General features: G+C 48.8%; 1 protein-coding gene across 3 annotated transcripts in view; it reads right to left on the bottom strand.

Annotated features, from left to right (window-relative positions):
* Positions 1-965: 965 nt before the first annotated feature.
* The window catches only part of LOC142776126 (uncharacterized), a 62,372-nt gene continuing 40,529 nt past the window's right edge, over positions 966-22,808 (bottom strand). The window contains exons 1-2 of one of the 3 annotated variants that reach the window (XM_075879163.1): positions 18,108-18,244; positions 966-9,632 (exon numbers count right to left, since the gene is read on the bottom strand). In XM_075879163.1, the coding sequence (XP_075735278.1) occupies positions 4,967-5,911 (945 nt within the window). In that variant the 5' untranslated portion in view covers positions 5,912-9,632; positions 18,108-18,244 and the 3' untranslated portion in view covers positions 966-4,966. Of the gene's footprint in view, positions 9,633-15,160; positions 16,272-18,107; positions 18,402-22,808 lie in introns of those variants that run through there. The other 2 variants (XM_075879164.1, XM_075879165.1) reach the window with 2 other exon arrangements.

Consider the following 22,808-nt stretch of genomic DNA (forward strand, 5'->3'; position numbering starts at 1 on the left):
TATCTCGGAGTGCCGTTCAGTTCATACGTGCATTCTAGTTCGCGCAGTTTGCTGTAGCGCGCACAGGATTACGCAAATAATTGTTGATACACGGGCGATCAGCTGACACGACCACCATTCGCACAGCGGCAAGAAATGAGGTAGCAAACATCCAGCAGTTCCTATAGTTTGGGAAATAACTTTGGTCCGATATACATTCATTTAGCGATAAAGAGTTTATCCGGTGAAAGCGTCATCCAGTGAAAGCGGTACGTGCGTGCGTCCTATCTTTTCCTATGCGAGTTCACGGGTTGATCATCCCTCCGCAGCCATCTTTGATTGCACGGCGCGCCACCTATAGGCCATGGGCATAGCGAATAGCGTTTAGACGGCGCGGCAAAACGGATAGTGTTCGATTAACAGCAGTGCACAAACACTTTATTGCCTTTGGTGGCTCCCCGGATTCTCGCGTCCCTCGCGAGATTCTGGGGAGGTCCCTCGCGTCTACGCTACGCACTCTCACGATGGCCACTGGGGCTGGTCGCGAAAGTTATGGGCAAACTTCGTACGCGTAGGCCTACGGCAAGTGCGGCTTGGCGTAGTGCGACCACTTCAAGAACTAGGCACCACTGTTGGCTTAGCGTATGGTACCGATGCTAACACTCAGGTAAACACGCCACCGAGAATGCCTAGGCACCCACGCAGGCTACAGTCCGGCGATTCCCAAAGGCGACGCGGACGAAGGAAAACCGCGTGCTTACCGGGCGCTGGCCAACAGAGAAGAGACCATTCCGGTGCGCAAGTGACTCGGCCTCGCCGATTCTCGCAGTCCCCGAAAACACGCGCCACGCTCGCGCGTGGTGCCATCTATCGCCACGTGCCGTTACCAGAGCACGAAAAAAAAAAGGAGAGCGGCCGTACGACTATAGTATGGCGGAATGCCCGAGAAATTGTCGCGGGCGTGCCTCAGATCCCCACCAGTGCAACACGATGGCAGACCTAAAACCCCGGCAAAACGCATCCGTAGACCTGTCATCGGCGTGTCTTCGGGAGATTGTCGGCTGAGCGAAAATTCGCCCATGCCTACTTCGAACGACCACGAAGTGGGCAATCTTGGGTTAACAATGCCAGCTCCGAGGCTTCCAGGGCATCTGAATAGGCAGTTCGAACACCCACTGGAAATATTTTCTTCGCTACCGTATTGGTTCTTCCCGACCCTGTCTCTCGTTACCATAGATTATGGCGGAGCTGCGCTGCTTAGCCGGAGAGGGACAATGGCAGAGCGGGGATCATGGCTGAAAATAAGGTGCAGTTGTGCAAGTTTAGTCAGTGTTGCTGCGTGTGCCTCCTATGTGACTACAGAATTGGCCAACAAAATACCCTGAGCACGGCAAGGCGCGAGCGGGGTCCTCGAGAGACCATCCGGGGACTGTTTGTGTCTTTGCAGTGTACATAGGCCGACGACAAAAGAAAATAAACTCCTAAAGACAGCCCCGCAGACAGAAATCGGTGTCTTGTCTATTCAGTGTAAACGCGCCTTTAGAAGACAGCACCGAGACCATGCTGTCCGGAAACTGAACACGTCTGGACGGCTGGATGCATGGATGGATGGATGGATGGATGGATGTGGCTGCACCCTTTAGATCGGGCGGCGGCTAGCGCCACCTAGCCGTAATACTTAGTGAACTAACCACTAGATTTATCTTTTTTTTTTCCTTTAAACAATGAAGTTGAGGACTGGTACGGCTTTTACGCGACGAGGCGCCACCTCGCGTCGAAAAGAGAAAGCCAAAATAAACAAACATAACAGTTGTATTTTCTGGCTTATTTCGTGTTGAAATATAAAAAAAATAATTAAACGTTACTCCCATTCAGTGTCTGGAGAATTCGTCTGTTTGCGTGCAGACGACCATTCCGGCGAGACCCGGCTGGGGTGCTATTCTGGACATTTTCCAATTCCGCCATATTGTCAAATTTCGTAATGGCGGCATTTTCAGCCAATCAGAGAGGTCGTAGCAGCTCACTTGGCCAATTAGCATCGATTAATGGCGGAATCTGACAACATGGCGGAATTCGAGAATGTCCAGTAAAGTGACCTAGACTTAGGTCACTCTGTCCAGAATAGCACCCTCGATCTATCTGGGCGATTCGCTGAGCCACCATCTTGTTTAGACAGCAAAGTAGCCTGCATCGTACCTGTCTACGAAGCGGTCTTCTCGGGAGCTGTCTATTTTGCTGGCTACGGGAGAATTGAAATGGGACTTCTACGTTGAGTATTGAAACACACCCATGTTAATTAATCGGCGACACGGTCGGCACGTCGCTTGCAAAAACGGAGTACGACTTGAGCGTGTAGCTGTGGTTGCCAGCCAAACCTATGCGCAACTCTGCTACATAAAAGTAGCATATACTCTTAGAAACATTACACTGTACTCGGGCCACGCTGGTTGGTAGGGCATATGAACGCTGCGTGCGTTTTACTTGTTTGTGATGAGCGTAGCTTCAAATAATCACATTCATGCTCACGACAAATCACCCGAAGCGGGACGAAAACACGAGATTCACATGAACGCACTGCACGAAGCAAATGAAGCCGTTGCTAGGCATCCAGGCGGTACATGTAAGCATCGTAATGACAGGAGTAAAATTGTTGACGTCATCGCGGCTCGCTCGTCACTTGGGGCGCCTGAGGCGTATCCTAGGAGATTGCTGAACACGTTAAAATACTGCCGATGTCTCATGGCCGGGGACTCGCCGATGAGCCTATCTTTGCGCTCGAAATAGAATAACTTCTACGTAATGGACGCGATTCATACCTTGCTAAAAATACTCATGCGTACCAACATCTCTTAGTTGAAACTTGTTGTGACTGCTCCTTTAAAAATCGATTGCACACGTACCGCGTGACTGAGAGATGCGGAGCCCCTCACAACGTCATCAACGCGACGCAAGTGTAAACAATATACGTCACGAGCTTGTGTTGGCTACTTGCTCGGAACGTGCGCTACCTGCGATTTATTTCTTCGTGCCTGCGGCTATGCAAGGGCTGGGCTGACACTAATGGCTTTTTTTCGCCAAAATGGCGAACTTGAGAGACCCGCAGCGAGCTAAAGTTACGCGTGGTGGCAATATGGCAAATTTTCGGCGACTTTCGGTTAATGTCTTGTGTGAAGTATTCATTCTATGCTGAGTGTCTTCCCAACGAATCAGCGACAAATTTCCTTTTTTTTTAGTATAGACCCACCCACCGCCTGCCGAAGGCGCACTTAACGCACGATTCAGTACGTCCGTCGCGTTTCTCGCACGTACCTCCTGAAATCACAGATCCCATGAAGGTGTACAGGTGCGACTACCAGCGAAGTCTCAACAAAATTTAGCTCAGCGGATAGCTGCTCGCGCACCGCTAACTTCTTTAGGCTCTAAAGTATCGCATGTAAAATGGATGCATCGCGGCTACTCCGCGTGCTTCGATCATAGCTCCAACTGTTTCGTTTAGCTTGCCTTCACTGTTGCAGCACCCCCTCATCAGGTATGTTGTATTTTTTTATTAGCGTACCTTTCGGTCTGATCAAGAGGTCAGCTTCTCCGCGCAGCCTTCAGAAACCGCACTGAGGCGAACGTGCAGCGGAATCTTAGCCGCACACGGACGTTGCGTAGGTTGCGCAGCATTTTCGAGGAAGTTATTTCTGTTGATTTTTAGTTAGGCTGTTCGATTATTATACATACAATTCCATCACAATGAAATTATTCAATTTCATTCCGCGGGAAGGCTGCGCATGCCGTCCCTTTGCAGTGACTGCTTCGTTCTGTGTACGCAACTGCAACCACAAGCTTTTGGTTAGAGGCTAGCATTCAGAGACACTGCTGGTGTATGCCTTATTTGAGCGCTCGTCATTGGAGCCATAAAGATCTTCAGAACTCTGATCAAATGCTGAAGCAGAAACTCTTCTCATGTAACCTCGGCTAATACAGAATAAAAAGAAGCTGGACCTTCTGGAGTTCATCTCAGGGATAAAATGAGGCATTTGTCTGCAGCAAAAGGCGTCGACAAAGTACGTCGTTTTGCAGGACGCTCTTCACCAAATGACCGCAAATTATCCTGGTGCTTCCAGCATTTACCAGTAGTGTCCCTCGATTCCGTGAAACGCGGGAAGTGAATCGAGGTCACGTCCAAAATTCACGGCAATTCCGTGAATTTAAGACCATTCATGGACCGCCCTGTGCAGGCATATGTCCACCACGCTCCAGCAACCCTTCGCCTGGCGAGTTTCTATAATTTCCAAGTCGGTCCTGAATTTCTGCCGTGTTTGGCATGGGATAATATTGTCACAGAGGTGAGAGAATGAATGAAATAAATATATTTACAAAATATACAGGGAGAGTCAGAGGCAGCTGCAGCCAAGATGGAAGAACAGCAGCAACAACAACACGAGCACGGTCGCTTTCATCGTCTTCGTCATCTATGATGCTCTTTCGTTGCCGATGTCGTGTAACATATAACTCCCCGCTGCTGGCAGCGCCGTCTCGGCGCCTAAAGGAGAGTAGGATCATATGCGAATATGTACGGTTTGAGGCGGGTCACGTGGACGACGTCAGTAGCGGATGCGGACGACGATGACTGACTGTCCAACGGAGCAATCTCGTATGTGACATCGGTAAGCCGGCGTAAAACCTTGTAAGGCCCCGAGTAGCGAGACAGGAGCTTCGAAGAGAGGCCAACGTGGTGGCATGGTGTCCAGAGGAGAACCAATGAACCTGGAGAGTAGGAAACTACTCTGTGATGGCTATCGTAGCAGGCCTTCTGAGAGAGCCGCGAGCCAAGAAGACGTTCCCGTGCGATTTGGCGGGCCACTTGAGCCCGAGCAGTGGCTTCCCGGGCGTACTCTGTAACCGTTTGCATAGTTGATGGGAGAAGAGTCTCGAAGGGTAACGCTGGATGGTGGCGTTACCTTTCGATATGTTACACGACATCGGCAACGAAAGAGCATCATAGATGACGAAGACGATGAAAGCGACCGTGCTCGTGTTGTTGTTGCTGCTGTTCTACCATCTTAGCTGGATTGCGAGGGCGCGCTGGAGGGTTTTGGCTTTGGGCATAAGAAACAGGGTGTCGACGACGGTTGATCGGCTGAGAGGGAGCTGTAGTGCACTCGGAGGCCAGTCCAGCATTGGAAAGCTCTTGTCGCACAATGGCATGTAGCAGTGGCACCATCTGAGGGCTAGAGTCACAGGCATGGGAGCACGTGGACGCAGGAGACAGAGCTTCAAGTTCACGTTTGATGATCTTGCTCATGTGCTCTGCAGTTAACGGCGTCTGTAGCGCAGGCCTGTCTTCGCACGACCAGGTTGCTGTTGTATTTGGTAGTCGGGTGAAATTATGGGCGATACGTCGACTTTTTGCGGCCTCAAAACGCTGGCACTTCTTAATGATGGCATCGACCGTGTTGCAGTCCTTGCATATGAGAAGGTTGAATGCATCATCTGCAATGCCTTTCAATATGTGAGCTACTTTTTCGGTTTCTTCCATACCGTTGTCCGCTTTTCGGCAAAGGGCAAGCTCGTCCTGTATGTAAGTCACGTAGGACTCTGATGACGTTTGCGCACGAGATGCCAACTCCTTCTTGGCCGCTGCCTTTCTACCCACAGACTTGCCGAAAAGGGCGCGCATCTTTTCTTTGCACGCATCCCAGCTTCTAATTTCATCTTCGTGGTCCTCGAACCACACTTTTGCTGTTCCTTTCAAGTATAACAGGATATTGGCTAACATAAGAGTTTCATCCCAGCGGTAATTCTTACTTGTACGTTCGTACAACGGCAACCATTCTTCAATGTCGACATCATCCATGCCACAGAACGTGCCAGGATCTTTTAGCTGCGGAAGGACAACAGTTGTTGTAGTCGCCTCGGCGGGAGCCAGTCCCTGGTTTGCCATGGTGGAAAAATCCAAGCGTCGGCCACTGCGGAGCTCCGTTATATCGTGTTTTACCCAGCACCTCCACCAAATGTCACGGGGGTGAGAGAATGAATGAAAGAAATATATTTACAAAATATACAGGGAGAGTCAGAGGCAGCTGCAGCCAAGATGGAAGAACAGCAGCAACAACAACACGAGCACGGTCGCTTTTGTCGTCTTCGTCATCTATAATGCTCTTTCGTTGCCGATGTCGTGTAATATGCTGATATACTGCAGATCATTGCACGTACCATTTGCAATCGCGCGAAGTAAACATGAATTTTAAACCTTTTACGTGTGCTAGCTGCGCTTAGAAGACATAATGGCGCCACCTGGGGTTAACTATCTCTGATGGCGATTCTGCGTGAAGTGTAAATTTCGGTCAACTTGGAGGACCAATAATGTGAACTTACGCATTCGGTCTGCTGGTCTGGCTGTTGACAGCCATCCACGTTTAAGTATGCGAACGGAGCGGGCGCAAGCGCGCACATTTTTTTTTATTCACATACTGCAGCCCATTAAGGGCTATAGCAGGAGTGGGTGAAAAAAAAGACAGAGCAGTGAATTACAAAAGTACCACTTCCGGGAACACAGTACAATATAACACACGAACAAAATACAATATACAAGGCAATTCCATTCAGTACAAAAAATAAACATCCAATGAATGGGCACTGCGGGGCGTACATATTAACAGAACAAAGCAAGGAACTATTGGTTAGATACGACTTCCAAGAGAAGGCAGGAATTGATTTATCGATGCACTCCTAATCTCACCGGGCAGTAAATTCCATTGTTCTATCGTTCTGGGAAAAAAGCTAAATTTGAATAGATTGGTGTGTGCGTGAAAAGGGTTGCGTGTGGTTAGGCCACATTTGTGGCCTAACCACACGTAAGCGTTACAACACGTCAGAGCTCGGCGCACCCTCTTCACAACACGTGACGCCAACCTTACAAACCACGCGCTAGCGCGCTGCAACGCGTACGTCTGGTCAGGCCTTAAAGGGACACTGAAACACTTAAGAAAACAAGATTATGGTGTCATGATAAGTAATTTCATAAGGCGAACTCAAAAATCAAGACCAAAATTTGCATAAACCAATGCAAATAACTATTTTGCCGAAAACAAGCAGCAGGCGCAAAGGGCGCCATCACGAGTCTCACCACCGCTGTGATTGGTCGAAGCTCCATGACGTCACTGTCAGAAAGGCGAGGACAGGTGACTGCGCTCGCCGGCAGTCAATGCCGTGTTTATCTGTTGAGGCGCTGCGCCTTGCTCCCTACAGACTCGCTCGCTGGATTCCGTGCCTACCAGTTGTGCCCACGCGATCTCCGACGACAGTGCAGCTCTGGCCGACGGGGTTGGTCCTACGACACCCCCTGACGCCGGTCCCCGACGACGACAGCATAGCTCTGGCCGACTAGATTAGCCCTACCCCATCTTCTGTCGCCGATAAGAGCTCTCGCCAGTGGTGCCCCGTCCTTGGACTCCTGCAACTGCGTCCACCTTTCCTGTCTTCTCACTTCCGTCGTCCGCTGTCCCTGCGCCTCGCTCTCTCTACCTTTTAATCCTATCCTTTTATCCCTTCTCTACCCCCATCCCTCATGAGCTACTGTTGAGGTGTCCTCCCCCTGAGAGACAGTTACGGGGCTCACCTTTCTCTTTTAATTTAAAATCAACCCCTCCCCTACCGGGCTGTACAAATTAGGTGCATTTTCCTCTTCTAACCATTACCATTACCACCACCACCGCCAGCGGCCCATTTTGCAGCCATTTTCTGATCCCGAGAAAACTTGTGAAAAGCGACCTCATCCCGACCATAAGTGCTCCGGAAGCCATAGGCCGTGCAGTAACTCAGCATCGCCAGTCCCCTCAGCCTTGCAAAAAACACTACTAGTGAACGTCGGATACAAAAATCTCTAATCAGAAGAAGAAAACACTGCAACGGTAAGAAATACCTACGAACTGGCAGAACTGATGCTTCGCCAAGCAGCAGATCACAGCAGAAACAAGACACAACCGCGAAGTAAACAGGCTGAGCAGACCGAGCGACGCAGACGGCCCGGTGCATAGTTGCCCGCCGGGCAGCGGCTCGACCCCACGTGTCTATCTCTCCCGTGCTCCGCCCCTGCGCACGTGCCGGGGGGAGGGGGGTGTTCTCTCGGTCAAAGTTTGCTCCTCATAGCGCTGTTCAATCCCGAGAAAAAAAAGAAAGAGCCAGACGAGTGCCACTTTTGCCGCAGTGATGCTATGTACTCTAAACTGCGCTCAAAATTGCGCTAAAAGAGTTTGGCTAAAAAAACTCGTAGACACGTTGTTAGTGGTCGCGGATACCGAATTCGCAATAAATTTGCGAATTCAAAACCTCTTTCGTGTCCCTTTAACACCCGACCCGACGTGCGTGTTTCAGCGCATGAACGTGTGGCTTTCTGACGCGGCGCCGCGCCCTCTACCCATAAAGAGAGGTCGCGGCTTCTCCGGACCTCTCCCCTATGGCCACGACTCCATGTCAGGCCTCCCGCTGACGCGCACCTGTGGTCAGGCCTGTGGTGTTTGACCGGGCGACTGCTGACGTGCCCGAAAGCGTTGGCGCAAACGCGTGCCGAACGAAGGATAGAGTGCATGAAAAAGGTGAAGAGGCCAAGTGCTTTGAGTAGAGCAGCCTGCTACCCGCGGGCACAGCTAGTGTCGTCACTCTTTCCCTTATCCTCAACTGAGAGTGCGCTGCACTGCTGTAGTCCCTGTTAAAGTGGTACTGACGAATTTTTGCAATGGTTGCTTCATTTTTGAAATGTAAGGCAAAGCCCTCAAAAGCACGGGAAGCGTACTGGTAGGCGTTATAGTGCGCCCTTAAAAATTGATTAGATGCTTTTAACATATAGTTACAGTTCCTACTGCAACCATAGTTGCAGTAAGAACTGTAATAGGCGCGAAGGAGCGGCCATTTTGCATGTTTTTGGTACCCGACGTCATCACAACCGATGCGTGAAGTCTCCAGAATGTCTATTGTAACCTGAAGTCACGCTATTGTTGGTGTCAGTAAATACCAAAATGTCAGCATTTTCTGAGCTCTGCACTTCGTTAGATTCGTCGTTGTAAACGGGAGATTTACGGCGAAACAAAATCGGCTTCAAAAAACGGTGTCACTACTCTACAAAATGCGTAAGTGAGCGAGCCCAACAAATATACACAAAACGACACAAGGGTACAGAAAGCGTAATTTTTTTAAACACAAGGCAAAGCTGGCCAGTTAGTGGGGTAAACGTGAGCATTTTTTAATGAATACTATGTACATGTGCCTTCAATGTACAACACAATAAAAACAACAGATACAAAAATTGCACTACTGTACAACTACAAAATTTAAAAGTCGGAACATTTCTTTGAAGCTGGAGGTGTAAACGAATGTACACGCGTGATTTTACAACGTGAACAGTATACAGATATAGGTGCATGTGTATATAAACTTTAATAAACGCCCATCCAGAGGACTACCGGGGCACAGGCTTCAGGGCGTCGAGGCTGCGGCAGTAGATGCGTAGAAACTCGCCCCGATGGCCAGCTCGGCGTCACCCAGATTGGGAACCATTGAGCAGTTAGTGCCACCGCTGCTGGTCGTAGTGGTGCTGGTATGAACGCCCATATCACTCTTGGGCTGCTGTTGATGCTGCTGCTGCAACTGCTCCACGTGGTCGAGGGCTGGGGAAGTGAAGAAACGAAATCATGTCGCTGCTTTCGTGACCCTCTTTACCTATAAATGCCTTGCACTGATCTCAGTGACCACCATGTTGGTGTCCTATATCACACATGCAAGGTTTGTGACATCGCGTGTTAATCTTAATGTTACATCACTAGCGAGTTCTTGTGTTATTGAAGCACAGAGGCCATCGAAGTTCTGGCCGCATCGTTATCATAGTGAGTCCGTATCATTATCATAGTGAAACAGGTTAATGCGATGTGACTATGCCATCTTTACGCCATAAAGACCGCTGAGTTGGTGAATCAGTGCGTTACAAAGCTGCGACCATGACTTAATGTGCATCTATAATGAGCGTTGTCTTTTCTTCACTGAGTCACTAAGGCATACACACAGCTGGCAGTTAGCATCACCACACCCCACCCTCAGTAGAGAAGAACGAAAGGAAGTGAATTCAAACTAATTCGTGTTCGGTCTACTGCTCTATACTGGACGGGAAGAAACAAACGAAGAGATAAGATGGAAGAAGGTGCTATGCAGGTACATGTGTAGTTATCCAATGCACACCTAATCACTAGCGATAACAGATACACTCGAGACGCACAGACCAGCACATATGCGGGTAAAATTCCCTGCCATTTGGGAGATTTTCACCGATGACTAGCTCACACTGACTACCGATGCACATCACTTTGTACAATACATCACCATTATTAACATAAATACACACAAACACATACAAACACACAAAGGACAAAGGGGAAGCATGCATGTCAGGAAAATGACGCCGAGAGGGGTGACATCCCCACAAAGGCCCCCAAAATACTTTATGTATCCTACTGATCCTAACTCTGCACGTCACCTCGATTGCCACAATACACCATTATTATTACAATGAAGCTCCATTATTAATATAGTGAAGCTATATTAATTAGACCAAACCCAATTCGTCTGTACACAATAGATTCGAGCTGAGTGTGGTACAGAAATCGGACAAGCCACCAACACTACTCACCAGTAGTCCACCAAATATGAATGAAAAACGTGGGCGGCAATTAGCGATTAGGATTTCTGCACACACATAGCATAGCCATGTAATTGAGGACCTTAAAGAAGCACTGAAAAAATTTTGAGGCTTTGTCAAAAAGATTTTTTTTCTTTCCTTGGCATGTAAGCCTGGTTAACGCTTTCCAGACACCGAAGCCAACAAACACACGTAACATATTTTACTTCTGCTTAAACCTTTTTGGTCACTCGAATTTCGAAAGACAACCCCACCGCCATAGAAATTATATCATGACGAGTCAACACAGCTCGCTGGATTAGCGAATTCTGCATCCGGGGTGCGAGCGGTATCACTCTCAGAGATGCTGGATGTCAGTTAACCCTTCGCTGTTAACACGCAACACGTATGACTAAAACAAGCTACAAAGCACTGGAATAATGCAGTGTTCTTGTCCCCACGTGGTCTAAATCTACGTCATGCTGTGTGCACACGTGGCTGTAACACGACTCCTTCAATATCGAAACCTAAAGGTAGTTTTTTTTTCTTGGGAACAGACACTGGAAGTATATCAAATGCGTTCCGAGCAACCACAATATACGTTTTAGAAGCGAAGCTCCTTAGGCCCGCATTCCGCCGTCGAAGCTCCCAGCACTGGGCAAGGGCGGCAAGAAAAACAACAGGTGCGGCTAACGTGGTTGCTTGGGCGAGTTGGTACGACATGATTCACATAAAAAACAGCGCCAATAACGAGAGACTAGAAAAAGAAGGAGACAGACAGCGGCACTGAACTTACAACAAGATTTATTTGCCAGAACCGCACAATATATACTTGGTCAGTATCTAACAAAAAAAGAAAATACAAAACAAACAAAACAGAATCCACCTAATAACCACATAGTCATCTTCACAACGCATCATGAGCAGCACGTGTGCTAACATGCCGAAGGAAATCTATTTCTTTTAATGATAGCGCATTTGATAATGATAGCGCTTTTAATGATAATAAGCAAACTAAACGCCTTACAGAAGCTGGTTTCCCGATGTACGTTTTGACCGCCGTTGCTGAGTGTCTACTCAGAGAAATCAGAACGAGCCCAGAAAATAATGCTCAGAACCGTACAAAGGATAAGGGACGTGGGAAACGAAACTTCGTCGTTATTCCCTATATCCACGGCGTCACCCACAATCTCAAAAAAGTAGCCAGCAGGTGCGACGTAGACCTGGTTTTTTCTGCCCCAGAAAAACTCGCTAGGTTGTGCAGAGATACCAGGATCTCCGAACCGCAACGAGGAGGCGGATGCCGCGGCCCGTGGTCTCGCCACGTGCCGGACCGCGGCCGCGCCCGCCTCCGAAGACACGACGGCGACCAAAGAAGAAGGCGAGGAGCAGCTGCTCGATTACGGCGACATCCTCGCGTGGTACAGGGAGCAACGGCGTGGCTTCCCGCCTCCGCACAGGGATCTTACCCGGTGGGAGGCGGTGAGGTTGCGCCAGCTCCAAACCGAGACTGTGCTGACCCCATCGCTAGCGCGACACGTGTGCCCCGAACTCTACGTGAGTGAAATGTGCAGTGTGTGCGCGAGCGCGAGAGCCACCCTGGCTCACATACTCTGGGGATGTGACGCAGACAGCGCGGACGGTCCGGTGTTACCGCCGCAAGTAGAACAGCGTGTGGGGTCTACGGACCCAGAAGACCAGCGAAGGGCCGTCCGGCAGCTCGAGGTCGCACTGGCGCTGCAAAGGCGAAAGGGGGACACCCTCAGTAACCCGAGCGGCGACGGGGCACGAAGGCCTTGAGGTCTAGGCCCGCGTGACATTAGGACTTCTAGTGTAACGTGAGATAGGGTGAACCCCACGCCCTGCGCGGCCGGAGGGAATCCCGCATGCTGGAACCCAATAAAGTTTATTCTCTCTCTCTTGTGCAGAGCCGTGAATCCTGGTTCGAGGGGCGAGCGAGGCTGCAAAGTCAAGCATCGAAAGAAGTACGTTCCATGCATTGAAGGAGTGGTGTACTCACTACCCCTGTCCTGCGGCAAGTGGTACATCGGCCAAACAGGCAGGTGTTTAAATGAGCGGCTGAAAGAGCACGCTCACAACGTCTCCTCTACAGTTTCGGGCCATCTCGGCATTCATTGCCGAGACTGCGGCTGTGTCCCTGATTTTCAGCTTTGTACCGTCATTAGGCGGCATCGGGACCAGTTGATACGTAAAATTTATGAGGCTTCAGAAATATAAAGGCTGGGCAGTGCATGTGTCAGCAGGACTTCGATTGCGCTATCATTAAAAGAAATAGATTTCCTTCGGCATGTTAGCACACGTGCTGCTCATGGTGCGTTGTGAAGATGACTATGTGGTTGTTAGGTGGATTCTGTTTTGTTTGTTTTGTATTTTCTTTTTTGTTAGATACTGACCAAGTATATATTGTGCGGTTCTGGCAAATAAATCTTGTTGTAAGTTCAGTGCCGCTGTCTGTCTCCTTCTTTTTCTAGTCTCTCGTTATTGGCGCTGTTTTTTATGTGAAACAGGTGCGGGCTCCCCGCGAGCGCAGACGCGGCGGAAGATGGCTCTCGCTGCGCCACGCGCACCTGACCAACACCTCCTAAAATTCCAGGAGGTGTTGACCTGACTCGCTTAGTCGTTCCCTCCACCGAGCGCAGCAGACGCTCCGTCGCCCGTCCCTATGCCCTTATCGCCTTCATGAAAGCCAGCAGTGAGATCAGACGCACAGTCATTTGCGTACCATTTTCAAGGAGCTTCGCTCATCGGTTACATTGATCCATGGAACTGCTAGCTTTAGTGTTGACACCAGCAGTTCTAATAAGAACAACGAAACGAAAACTTGTAAAGCTCGAATTGTACACCTCTAATAGATATGTCCGCATTCATCCCGGAATAAAAAAAAACACCGGGGCAACACGTTTCAGCTTGCCTGGTTAATCATGCTTACGAAAGGCCTGGGCGGGGTTTCGTTCATACGAAAACAGGCACATAAACTCGGACAGCATAGATGAAACGAAGAGGCTGCAGGCTGATAACAGCCACCGAGAGGGGTACACAGTGTCTGCCATGACATCAGTGATGGCGGGTGCAAACACACTATGGTGTCTGCTTATTCTTCAGAGAAGCAGGTACGGGCAAAAATTAAAAAAAGACACCCAAATCCCTTTAGAGTGGACAAATAACGCGAGAAATTACGCAAAGGAATCAGTCGACGCAGAAGTTTCTTTCTTTGCTTAAACAGTAAAAAGCGACCATTCAAGCACTCCTTTTAAAGGGGGCTTGCAGCATTTTCCCACACAAAAAACACTGCCATTCCAGTCAAAGATATTTAGAATACGGTAATGTCATGTATTGGAGCACTGCGCAGAACAAGAAATTACCACTCGGGTTACAAGTTTTAAAACCAAGATAATATAAAAAATGTGTATAAGGCTTCAGAAATCATGACTATACGTATGGTTCTTGAACATGCACCTAAAGATAAGCACATGGGTGGTGTTCGTTTTTCACCACCAGTGAAAAGCGGTTGCCATGTTTTCAGAACGGGACCCGAACCCTCGAGCTCAACAATTGCGTCATATTATGTCCTAAACTACCATGCAGGGTACCGCAGGGAGTTAGTTCCTGCATCAAAAGCAGCCAAAATATCTTCATTTCTCTTTTGCGATGTCGTCCGAACCACGCAGCAAGTGGGCGCACATCGGCGGGATGCTCCGTGTGCCTCAACTTGCCAGCACCGCACTCGCAATGTTTACTGCTACCACTATAACCACCATCACTACCGCTACATTATCACTGCTGTGATAACTGGTTCGCTAAGCGAAACAGCAACATTTCTGGCTCCAACAGAAGTACACACGGTCAACTTTGCTAAATTTACAGGGGGAGGGAGAGATGCAAAGCTGGGTCCAGAAAATTTCACAGAAATGACGACATGCATGCTCAAATCATGTCAATGAAGTACACAAACTGAAGCAAGGGTTAGGGGCCCACAAAACGAAGGCGGGGACTCCAGCCAATCACAGCGGGACAAGACATGGTACCACGTACACACAATACGTACGTTCGTTGTTTCCGAAACAAACGAACTAAGGAGCTCACTGCGTCTTTTGCCCAGACAGCTAACAGGTATACGACAGGATCGACTAATCAAACAACTATTCTGAAATAATTAAGTTTCCTCCACTGAACACGTACTGTGGAAAAGGTTACCGCTAGATGCGACGTGCTGTGGCCTGACCACGCTGTTTCTGGCGAGCGCTAGCCAGTGCAGGCAGCCGGAGGGCAGCAGATCGTAGTTGAGGCGAAACAGTGGCGGCGCCACACTCGTTGCTCCGCCACGGGACCAGCACTCCTGCAGGGTGTGCGCGGCGACGGCAGCCGCCGAAGACGACAAAGTGGCCGACAACGGAAGCAGCGAGGGACGAGGCTCCGGGGCGAGTAAGCCACCTCGACTGCCGGAATAGTCGGACATGGGCGGCCTGGGCTGGGAGATGCTGCCCTGATGCACAAGTGACGACAAGGTCTACCAACGTAGAAGAGGGTTGTGAGGCAAGGCGCGGATCTTCGATGTGATGGTGACATGATGGTGATAACGACCTGGTGGTGATGATGACTGTAGATTTTCGATTGTGGTGGTGATGACTGATCATGACAGCCCGGTGATGACTAAGTGCTTGCTTGTGAACAAGGCTTTCCTACAGAGGCTGAAATGTGCTTTTATTTGACTTTAATCGTGGTCACTGCGTTTTATTGCTTGCTCGTTCAATACCAATATTTTTTACAGTAACTGTTGGGGTGTACATTCCCAAACCGCGATATAATTACTACGAGAGACGACGTAGCGGAGGGCCCTGGAAATACCCACTACCTGGGGTTCCAAGCACACGAGCCTTTAGCACTGTGGCTCCGTCGACATAAAGCCGCCGTGGCCGGGACTCCATCAGGCGATTTTAGCTCCGTAACCTGGACTAGTATATACACTACTAGCCACTGTAACCACGGTGGGTCGAACGGATGATGACTGCCTATCGATAACAAGGATGATGGCTATGGTGGTGACTGACGATAGAGCATTCAATTGCGACCAATAATAAACTAATACGCGTTCTAGAAAAAGTGTTCGAATAATGCAGTAACAACTGGAAAGGATGCTTTAATATGTTTGTCTTAGAAATGCACAATATGCGACGTATATGCACTTTATGCATATGCCTCGCAAGCAGAGAGCTCAAAAAATCATTAAAAAAATCCCCGTACGATGAAGAGTGGGACCATCAACTGAGGTGCTAATCCGCATCCATCGAAGTGCAGGTACGCTGAGATTCGCGCGTATGCACACGCACTTCCCGATTCTGGTGCAGCAGGGCTTCGAGATGCGCGCCCGGCGCCAGGCAGCTGTGCGGTTGCCGGGACGTCGAGTGCCACGAGCCGACCGGCGGTTGTGGCTGAGGCGTGGGTTGGTGGTGGCTTGGCTGCGGCTGAGGAGAGAGCGACTTCCACACGCCGCCGGTGAAGTGGTCGTGCATCACGGACTTGGCGGATGCGTACACTGGCCTCATTGAGGAAGGTGCGTTGCCTCCACCCACCGACAGAGGGTCCGATACGGAAGGTAAGGCCTGCGGATTGGTTCACACTGACAGACATGGATAGGAATAAGTCGAGATGGGAAGCTTGCGAGCCATGAGTAGTCAATATTCTAGTAGAGTACGAGTACATAGCAAGGAGGTTAAAGTATAATTTGCAACCTCTTTGCCATAGGATATTTTGAATTCAGTGAGTATTAATAATTGGCATCGTATAGCCCCTTGCAGAAAGTGGCATACACTATTTAAGAAGCAGTGTTCACTAAAGACGGAATAGCCTGCAATATATATACATTAGCAGCAATAGCACTTACCCGTTGTCGTGATTTACTGATTTTATGCCCACTGCAGGACGACCCTTCCAATGATCTCCAGTTTGTTCCGTTCAGTGCAAGCTTGTATACGCTCGTTTCAATCATTGTGTAATGGGGTATATCTGTATTTCTCTTTTGTGCCACACATTCCTATGAAGAGATCAGGCTGCAGAGAGCCTGCCTGTATGACACGAAGCTCCAACAAAGGGGCTTTGTGACACATGTGTTTTTCGACCCACTCCTCCCTACCCCTCGGCTGCATAGTATAACACTGCCAGATTGCCACATGGCACAGCAGCACAGCTTCTCGAAGGAGACTGCTGCAGAGGGCATGCGTAGCCTTCTTGAAAGGATGTTTTCTTAGCATGGGTCCACATTTTGCAAATAGCCGCGCGATAGGCGGGCTTAAATAGGCACGCTGCTTTGCTGCCCACAGAGAACGTATTGTAAATGTAGACACTGCAGCGCCCAGTAATGAGGCTGCCGATAACGAGTTAACCCCTTCCCCAGACACACACAGACGTACACAGCGCGATTGGCTGTTCCAGTTGTAGAGTACAGTACACTCTTAAAACCATCACAAGATTTACTAAGCTCGAAGATAAAGTTCAGTTTCTCCCCCTGACTTTGCTTACCCATATTTTAAAATCACCGAATCAAAATTTGAAACGTAGATCTGACTACAACACACACCGTCTGTTCAGTGAACTATACACGTTAACAAAAAGAATGGTTGCCCCGATCAGAACATGCTGCCTTTGTCTTGTCAACCCTCCACCTATGGTGATTTCATAGAGAAATGTGCACGATGGCTTCAGATGACAACCGCTGGCAACCAGCCCACATTAAGATGACGTCTAGGAAGTAGTCCACACTGTGCTCCGGTGCGCCGCGAGCGATTACAAAATTGGACCGAGATTTTTCAAGGTGAGGACTTTTAGCCGCAGAACGAGTTTTCTGCATCAAGGCTGTGACGGGAGGTTCGGGATAAGCGAATATGTACTCTCACGCATGAGAAAAAAATTAGTGATGATCATAACGAAGGAAACCATATTGGGATGCAAAGCAGCAGCGGTGCGCACGCTTTTAATCTGGCTGAGACTGGCGTCTACGCAGGTGCTGGAAGATCAGTTTGAAGCAAAACTGTGTAGCCTTTACTAGAGTAAACGTTTCTTCGAAACGCAAACATACGGGAGGCGGCTTGGGTTTCGTGCAAGTGTCATCGCAGATAAACAAGTCGAAAAAATGTTTCCACACAACATGTGGTCGAGAATCGCAGGCAATGTAGACGGTGAAGCGAAAAAGAAGTGTGTTGCGAGCAGTCAGAGGAGCAACACCACCTAGGTGTGTTGGTAGGAGCCGGCAGCTGCTGCGAGTGAGAGAGTGACGTCAACGCGCAGCTGCGACTTGACCTACTTGTTATCATTCGAACAACTGCGGCGGGGAGAACACGGTGTGGCGCGTTGGCACGGAGGCATGGACAGACAGTGTTACACAGGCTAGTCAAAAAGCTGCTTCGCATCTAAAACAGAGTGATGGTCCCAAACGTACACAATTGCAGGCTTATCTCACCTGCAAGCCGTGGTGCGGGGGTGCCGCGCGCATCAGCCTACTCGCCGCGGCTGCCGCCACAGCTGCGGCCGCGGCCTGGCGGCTCCGCACGTGCAGCTCGAGCAGTCGGCGCCAGTCGGACTGTGGAGGCGTGGGGGTCATGGGCGTCGGCTCGAGGAAGCTGCGAGTCGTGGGACTGGTGCGGCAGCACTCCTGCGGCAGCACTCCTGCGGCTGCTGCTGCGGTGGCGGCGGCAACTGCGGTGGCGGCGGCAACTGCGGTTGCTGCTGCTGTTGGGCAGCCGGGTAGCGGCTCCTGACGACAGACCCCGGAATTGAAGAAGTGAGACCAAACACAGCCAAGTTTTTTTTATTTATTGGTAGCCGAAAAAAAGGAGAACTAAGTCAAAGAAGCCTATATACAGCGCGAGCACGTATAGTTATTGGTTCCGCCATTCTGGGTGCTGCGATGTGTCAAGTGATAAGAAAAAAGTGGCTACACCATTTTACTACCATAGTTTAGTTTTGTTCACACATTAGTATGCAAATCGCTAAACAACAAAGTAATTGGTAGTCCTGACAGAATCATCTTGCGTCAAGGCGTAATGAAAGATATATGACAAACGCCGACTACACGAACTGTATTTTTTAGTAATGCCTGCGCTTCAACCACCAGGAAGGCTTGTCCACTTTGACTAAACAATAGTCGCGTAAAGACCCAGACATTGTAATCCCGAAATTTTTAGTCGTTTCCTCCCCCCCCCCCTCATTATGCTTCATTCACCACCACCGAAACGAACTTAGCTGTAGCCACTTCCTGGGACCGATGTTGCTTTTGCAAGCACGAGCCAATTGATATAACTGAGCACCGCGGTATAACGCGATAAGCGGTGGCATCGCCCGAGGAAGTAGCAACAGTCATGATGGGACTGATGACTCATTATAGTAGCTAAGCATACTGAGTATTCCCCTTTCTCCTGCCGCCTAAGATCAGGACAACTTGTGTGTGGCGCGCTCTATAGCTGCCAACGGTGACCGACATGACTGAAAAAAATTCAAGGGCCTGAAGAGGTCTAGTGTGCGTTGAAGTACGAACACCAATCCCCTGGAAACAGCCCTATAGTAGGTCTCTGAAACAGGAAACAGTATACACGCTATTACAACAACGAAACTAGGGTCAAAACATAACAAAATGCGCTGTTAGCTGGCCTCACATCAAGGCTGCTAAGAATTTTAGCGTGCACGAAGCAAAGGAAGATGAGCGTAATGTCACGAAAATCAGCTCTCCTCAAGCTATAGCTGACTGCGCCCTTCTCAGTTTCTCCCTCGGCCGTGGCTCCAAAAGAGGGCAAAATGCATGACCCCTCGTTTCGAGGACTCTCGGGCGCCCATGTATGCGTTCAGCTGCTGGTATGCTTTAAAAATTATGTGACCATGTTTGTGTGTTCGTTAACCATGAAGTTTCCTATAAATACACAAGATGAAACCCTGGCGTTATAATGTATGAGAGCTCCAACGCATGGCACTTCAGAAAGCGCGTGAGTGTTGAGTAATCCCCAAATCTATCTAATCTTCGTATATTCGGCTCCGTTTTGCTTCGTGTGGCTTGGGACCGCTTTGTAACGAGACCACAATCAGCAAATCAAGCTGTTCTTCAGTATCTTAACCTTTTAGCTAAAAGGTTAAGATAGGGCTCACCAATTCAAATTAAGTTACGAAGCTCTCGACCGTCCGTTCCCTTATTCGAAATGAAACTAAAATACAGCAATAAACACAGCCACAAGTGCTTTCGAAGCCCGCAAGCACGAAGACTAGGCAAATTTGTGTACTACCCATCATTTCCATGGTCGCTGAACGATTGCAGCGCCAGAGTTACCTGTAATGTACTTATAGAAAACTGTGCTGCCAGCCACTGGCATAGCCAGGATGGAACTGCTGAATGCCTCCTTCCCCTAAATCCACACGCGAGCAAGAGCGAACGCAAAGATATAGTAGAAGCCGCCACACTCGTACTGCCGAAACGAACTTCTGGCAATGATGATGATGATGTGTGTGGCGCTTTGTGGCGCAAGGGCCAATCGATGGCCAAAGAACGCCATTTCAATTAGTAGAGATGCGGACAATGATATGTTGCGTGGCTGCATAGGGGCCTTAAAATTCCTCGCGATAATGCGGGTAAAAACATAAGTATTAAGATCATGACAGTGGCGTGATATGCATAGTAAAAAGGGTGATAAAGGTTTTGATAATAAAAACATGTAAAAATATTTGGCACTAGCACAAGTGCCTCATCAGCGCCCTTGTGTCCAAGGGCTGCGAGGCAAGTGCTTTTAAATGTAGTCACTGAGGCAGCAACATCTCTTGAGAGGTCACGCTACGCAATGCCTGGGTATATTACATGGTAAAAACAGACATCTCTTCAAAAAGCTAGCAATGATTTATGGGTGAAAAGTGGTTCCCTACCGACAAACATTGCGGGGTGTAATGGTATATGTTGTCGGTAGGGTAATGGAAAGTGTTGTCTTCTTAGAGTGTCTAATTGTTTACATTGGATTAAAACGTGAAGAACTGTTAATGCCTCACCACATTTGTCACACAATGGTGGATCGCCACCGGACAATAGATGTGTGTGTGTCGTGTATGTGTGTCCTATCCTGAGTCTTGTTAGTGTTACCTCTGTTAGACGTGATTTTGATACTGGTGGCCAATGGCCAAGGTGTGGCTTGATAACGTGTAGCTTGTTTTGTGTGTGTCTATCCCACTTGCTCTGCCTGCAGTCCCTGAGCTTTCGTTTGAGAGACGGCTTAAGATCAAGGGGCGGGATCGATATGGGTGTAGTGGCACTGATTTCGTGGACGGATGCAGTAAGCTGATCCACCATCACGTTGCCTTGAATCTCACGGTGCCCTGGCACCCAGCACACTACAACATGTTGGTTGAGTGTGTAAAGTGTGCATAAAATGGAGTAAAGTGAGACGAGGACAGGGTTTTTTTGTTTTTAGGACTGTGCAAAGCCGTAACCACACTGAGAAAGTCTGTATAAATTACTGCTTTTTGTATTTATAATTGTTTTATGTGTTTAGCTGCCACAAGTATCGCGTAAGCTTCCGCTGTGAAGATACTTGTGTCTGGATGTAGAGGGCCAGCATCCGAAAAGGAAGGGCCAACAGCAGCGTAGGACACAGAGGAGTTGGACTTAGAGGCATCTGTAAAGAACTCAGGACGTGTGTATTTGTGTTGAAGTTCCAGGAAGTATGTTCGGATATGGGAAATTGGCGCATGTTTTGAAACTTCTAGGAAAGCCACATCGCAGTCTATAGTCTGACACTGCCACGGTGGCGGGTATGCTACAGGAGCCATTAAACTGTGTTCAAGTGATACTCCAGTGTCTTCAGCTAGACCCTTCAGGCGAACTGAGAAGGGCTGCCTCATCGAAGGCCTGTTTTGAAACAGAATGGAGCTCGACAAATCAATAATAGTGGAGTATGAGGGGTGCTTCTTGTCTGCTTTCACCTTAAGAAAATAAACAAAGGACATGTAAGTTCTCTGCAGATGAAGCGACCACTCATTTGACTCAATGTAAAGGCTTTCTACGGGGCTGGTGCGAAAACCACCCGTAGAAAGGCGGATGCCCAAATGGTGCACGGGGTCCAGCGTCCTCAAAGCACTTTGAGTCGCAGACTGATAAACAACGGCCGCATAATCTAAGCGGGTGCGAATGAGGCTTCTATACAGGTTCAGGAGACATTGCCTGTCACTACCCCACGTAGTACGTGACAACACATTTATAACATTCATGGCTTTTAAACATTCTGTTTTTAAATACTAGATGTGCGGTACGAAGGTCAACTTTTTGTCCAAGATTAAGCCTAAGAATTTGTGCTCCACATTGACTGACAGACGTTGACCGTTCAGTTCAATGTCGGGTTCTGAGTGCATGCCTCTCTTTCGGGAGAACAAGACACAGGTGCTTTTTCTGGGTTCAGCCGGAATCCGTTTTCCTCTGCCCATTTGGAGACTTTCTTTAAACCTAACTGAACCTGCCGCTCACACATTGCTAGGTTGCATGACTTAAAGCCAAGCTGGACGTCATCGACATATGTGGAATAGAACATGTTGCAGGGGATGGACAGGTGCAAGAAATTCATTTTGATAATAAAAAGTGTACAACTAAGTACACCACCTTGCGGCACGCCTGTTTCCTGGACAAATGTTTGGGAGAGAACACTGCCCACACGGACACGGAATGTCCGATTGGACAAGTAACTCTCGATTATGGAAAACATTCTACCGCGCACGCCAAGGTGGGACAGGTCTCTCAGAATTCCAAAGCGCCATGTTGTATCATAAGCCTTTTCGATATCGAGAAACACAGAGAGAAAATATTGTTTATGGACGAAAGCGTCTCTGATCTGTGCCTCGATACGAACAAGGTGGTCTGTGGTGAATCTACTCTCTCGAAAGCCGCACTGAAATGGGTCTAGCAAATTGTTTGTTTCAAGGAATTGTACTAGTCGGCAATTTATCATTTTTTCGAAGACTTTGCACAAGCAGCTTGTAAGTGCAATAGGCCTATAACTCGAAGCTAAAGAAGGGTCCTTGCCCTCTTTCAAAATGGGAATAATGATAGCCTCTTTCCAGGAGGTAGGGATAGTGCCAGATAACCAAATAGCATTGTACAAACAAAGTAAGGTTTTTCGCGTTTCGATTGGTAGGTTTTTTA

Source organism: Rhipicephalus microplus, chromosome X (assembly GCF_043290135.1).
Source record: "Rhipicephalus microplus isolate Deutch F79 chromosome X, USDA_Rmic, whole genome shotgun sequence".
NCBI lineage: Eukaryota > Metazoa > Arthropoda > Arachnida > Ixodida > Ixodidae > Rhipicephalus > Rhipicephalus microplus.